We start from the raw sequence: 4,791 nt of genomic DNA, 5'->3' as shown, positions 1-4,791 counted from the left end.
CAAGTAATAATGTATAACTCTACCAGGAGGGAGTAGCGTGCACTATTGAGTCAAATAGGTTTTTAAACAAAATGGGAAAGCCCTTGATAAGGGAAGGCAATGCAGGGGCGACTGAATTAAAACAAAAGAAATTTAAAAAACAAACCAAAACAAAACAACAACAAAAAACTCTCCCCAACAAACCAACTATATATTCCACTCTTTTAGGAAATAGACAAATAACAACTTTGTCCAACTTTCAATAACAATTACCTAGTAATAATAGTAGTGCTTTGCTTATATAGAAATGTACTCTTTCCTGCATGATTTAGAACAGAAATTTTCCCCAGAAAGGAACAAATTTTAATTTTTTTTTTTTTTTTCCCTCAAATAACTAGGTGCTATTTCATCACAAGAAATCGGCAGGTTGGAAAACAGAAAAGGACCAGTCGAATTTCCACTGATGCCAGTAATTCACTGGATTTCAAAGCCATCAGTGCTGCTCCCAAATTCCACAGGTTTTGCCTTTTTTCTCTTCAGGCTTGGGTATCTGCACCAGTGGGTTTCAGTGGTTGGTTAAAGCGAGCTCTCATCATAATCAAGTATAAATATAATGCAATGTACGGGTGGGCGATGCAAATGGATGTCCCATCAAAACTGCTGGCCTCAAACTGGCAGTGCTGGAACAGATATATCTATTTTACCCTACACGGTAAAAAAAAGGAAAAAAAAACACCTCACAAAATAATTCCTGAATATTCTGATCCTTTAAAAATAGTTGACGGTACAAAAGACACCCATTAGCCTTAAGTACAGGCAGTTTCACTTTGAATGGCCACAGCTTCGCAGGTAGTTTGGAGAAGAGAGAAAGCATTTGAGCTGGGACCAGGGCCATGCTTGGGGGGCTTCCCTGCCCCCGCTTTCGGGGAGGGGGAACAAAGGTCGGGGGGGCACTTCCTGCCCCTGCCATTGGTGTCTGCATGTGGGACCAATATGGGCAATGCAAAGTTTAAACAGTTGCAAATGGGGGAGGGAACATCGGGAGTTGTTTTACATATGTTTTTTTCCCGGCCGGGCTGAATTTAAAGTGGAGTGGCCGCATTGTTCGAGAGGCTCCCGGCCCCTACGCATTGACAGGAGCTGCTGTTTACACGGGCTTTTCATTCCTGCGCTGTTTGCTTATGGAAAATAAGGGGGAGTGACAGAAGAAGAGAGAAAGGGAGAAGGGAAGAGAGGGAGGCCCGGAGCGCAGCGCAGCCCCGGAGCCTCGGCGCTGCCGGACCGCTAACCCCGCCGGCCGAGGCGGCTGGCCCTGGCTGCCCCCCTCGTCACGGGCATGTGAGCGCTGGGGCTGCGGGCGGCTCTGCGGGCACTTCCTCGCCAGCACTCACACATTCACACTCACACACATACACAAACACACACACACACACACACACACACACACACACACACACACACACACACATATACACAAACACACACGCCCGGAGCGCGCCTCCGCCTTGACTGCAGACATGAAGCTCCAGCTGCTGCTTTGGATCGTGGCGGTGCTCCTGGCGAGCCTCCTCCCAGCCAGCGGACAGCGGCCAGGTAGGCGATGCCTCCGCGTGGTGCTTGTGCCGGGGCGGGAGCCGGGGGTTCGTGCCTGCCATGGGCACCTCCGGCGGGTTCGTCTGGCCGAGTGCAACACGCGGTTTGTGAGCTCCGGGACGAGTTTGGACGTGGCGCATCCATCTGTGCGCTCCATCCCTCCTTCTGGCGACAGCGGGAGAGGATGCTTCGCCTATCCCAGGAGTCTGTCAACTTTGGGGGAGGCGGGGGGAAGGAACAAGGATAAATGGGGACAGAAGGTGACAACTGTTGCAGACTTGCTGCCGGGAAACACCGGCGGAACGGGAAGGCACGGCCAGGGGCACCGGGGAGCGCCGGGGCCGGCCCGTCCCGGGGAGCGGCACTACCGCCGGCCCCTCTCACGCCTCGTTTCCCTCCCTCCCTCCCTCTGTCCGCAGCCAACCTGGCGCTGCGCAGGAAGCTCCACCGGCACGGCTGCTCCCACCGGCGCTGCGTGCCGCTCCACTCCAGGGTGCCCTTCCCCTGAGCCCCGGCGGAGCGCAGCCAGGTAAATCCGCGCGTGTGGGGCCGCAGGGAGCACCTCTGGGAATTCACTCCTGCCTGCGGAGCAGTGCGCGAGGCATGGCTGCAGCCGGCCTGCCCTCGTTTGGTTTGGAAATAGGGCTTGGGAGTTGCCAAAGTTGCGGGGCTGGAGCGCGGGTCCCACCGGCCGCTGCCGCCTTGTCCCTCTTCCAGGCCACGGCCCCTGCCAAATGCCTTCTTGAGGCAGTGAAAAACAACTGATCCCGCAAATCGGGCCGAACGCTGTCCTCCGAGGCTGTGGGCAAAGCTGCGGGGCAGAGTGTCACTCGTGCAAAGGCTGCCTAAAGCGGCACTAGCGGAGGATGCCGTGCTGCAACGCTGACACTTCCCTCGTGCTGGATGCAGGGCGAAGCCACTTCGCTCTGCCCGTCAGTAACATGAAGGTAGCAGCACTCAACCCACTTCAAAGGGGACTGTAATTCTTAATCATTGTCAGCAAAAGACTTTCAGCTCCTTGGATGAAAGGCTATACAAGTGCAAAACATTAATGCTTTATAGCTGATGAGGGCAGATACATTCAAATACCAAGTGACTGCAGAAGCACACAGGTAGCATATGCTAATAGGGTAGGCATCAAAAGGAAACCAGGCTCTCTTTGCAATTTAAGAATGAATAAAACATGGAGTCAGTCGTTTTGCATCTTTGAAACTCATTATATACTAAAATAATGTTGCAGCCCCAGGCATGTCAGCATCCTAAATAAATGTTGGCAGAATCTGCGCTCTGGAGTCAAGATGTTTCGATTTACTAAGTGGTTAACAGTGAAAAGGAGACTAAAGTAAAACTTTTAACAACCCTATACCAAGCATCTTGTCCGTGCATCAACTGCCCTGGTGAAAAGAACCTAGACCACTCCCAAAACAGCCATGCAAAAGGGTACCATTCCACTCAATAGGGCTGGCCCATAAACACACGGAATGTGCATATGGGATAGCAAACTGGCAAGTTTGTGAGGTTGAAAAAAGATTGCCATATCTTAAAGTGAATCTCAGATGGGCTGCGTGCTGAGTGGCAGAATTGAGATACAAGTAGAAAGGACATGCCAGAAGGATGCTTTACTACTGAATGCCATGTCTCCTCACTGCTTCATTTTAACAAGAGACAGATTAAATGATACTCCATCATCAGTTTAATCTTAAACCTAAAGAGATAAGCAATTGGATTGATTCACTCAGCAGGTAGAGACTGAATGGACAGAGGAATTTATGCCCAGTGGCTTGGTGAATCAATTCGGAATGATTTGCTTCAGTTCCTAAGAAGAGTACATTTAATCTTCTTTCCTCCATTGAGCATCCATGTCTGGAAATTGTGTAGAAAGCTCCTACACTTTCTGTACTGTGCTCTGAAGCCTCATATAATGAATGCATTTTGCTTGAGACTGCAGTAGCTGCATATACCCCCCATATTCTGTGGGGAATTCCTTTTCTCACAGAATATGAATATAAAAGGTATTTTCAATGTTATCTCCTTTTCTTTGGGGAGCTGATTTCTTGTAACAAAAGTCAATGACCAAAGAAAACCGTGTAGTTACTAATTCTCAGTAAATTTTGTAGACATGTAGCTGAAGCTGCTTTATAAAGCTGTTTAGAACTCAGTAAACCTCTACCAGGGTGTAAGGGGAGACAGGCACCTGAACTAACTCTCTTAACTTCAGACATTGTGCGTGCTATCCTTTATCTTAAGTAGGATTTACCACCTACGTTTACATTCCCTTCCAGTTTTAGTCCAAATTCAGCAAATATTTACATGCCTGGGTTGCTTGACTCACATGAGTAATCTTATTGATCTCAGTGGAGTCGTACATATGGATAGAGCCATTTGCAGATGCAAACAGGATGCACCCTTAAGCCTGAATTTCAACTAGTGGTTGGAAACTAAAATGAGCACAGCAGCCACTTGCAGCATTTGAAATTAGTAGATTGAATTTGATTTTTCATCAGTTCCATACACAAAACACAGAACAAAAAAAAGGAAGAAAATTTTATATTAGCAGCCTTCTTGCTTTTGTCTTTTTTTCCTTCAAATTTGCAGCTGAATTTTCCAAATTAAGAAATATTATTCCAAATTTCATCCACGTGTTTCATAAATAATGTATTCTGTTTTGTATGAAACTTATTTAGACTACTAAATCTCTCATTAATATTTATCTCCTTTTCTTCTTTTTTTCCCCAGCAACTTCATACTGGACTTTTCAGTGTTTTAAAGGAGCGACAGTTAAAGGGATAAGAGAAGTTTGTCAAAAGTGCAGATCAACAACAGCTGACCTGACAGCCACCACAGTGCCATCTTCAGCAGTCCTGTCTGTCACATTCTGCTGGACCTGGACTAAAGGCCCCTGTCTCACACCCTAAGAAGTGGTGGGGGAGGGAAGTGTGGTGGTGGGGGACGTACATGAACTTACCTGGTGGAATCAGTCCCTGCAAGTGATTTGGCTCTCACAATGACTAGTGAAAGTTAAAGATCAAATCAAACATCAGGTAGATTTTGATCTGAGCTAGATTTCCAGTGGCAGTAAGAAGGAAGGATCTGTCCAAGGGCACTCTTGATGATACATAATATTCAGACTGAAATTGAAAGTGCTGTTGACTACTCAGTTCGGGCTGTGTTTAGGATGAAATATTATCGGACTCCTGTATGGAATTCTGAAAGTCCATT

At 47.6% G+C, this 4,791-nt stretch overlaps 1 protein-coding gene across 1 annotated transcript; it reads left to right on the top strand.

Moving 5' to 3' along the window:
* Positions 1 to 1,496: 1,496 nt before the first annotated feature.
* APELA (apelin receptor early endogenous ligand) lies at positions 1,497 to 4,393 on the top strand (the record flags this gene model as incomplete). The annotated part of the gene is made up of 3 exons (XM_084203897.1): positions 1,497 to 1,572; positions 1,992 to 2,101; positions 4,309 to 4,393. The coding sequence occupies 2 exons, from the start codon at positions 1,497 to 1,499 to the stop codon at positions 2,078 to 2,080; spliced, it is 165 nt and encodes a 54-aa protein (XP_084060023.1). The 3' UTR covers positions 2,081 to 2,101; positions 4,309 to 4,393.
* Positions 4,394 to 4,791: the final 398 nt, after the last annotated feature.

Source organism: Fringilla coelebs (assembly GCF_963513975.1).
Source record: "Fringilla coelebs genome assembly, chromosome: 4".
Taxonomy (NCBI): Eukaryota; Metazoa; Chordata; class Aves; order Passeriformes; family Fringillidae; genus Fringilla; species Fringilla coelebs.
The sequence above is the reverse complement of the archived record's forward strand: the minus strand, read 5'-3'. Positions and strand labels throughout refer to the sequence as shown.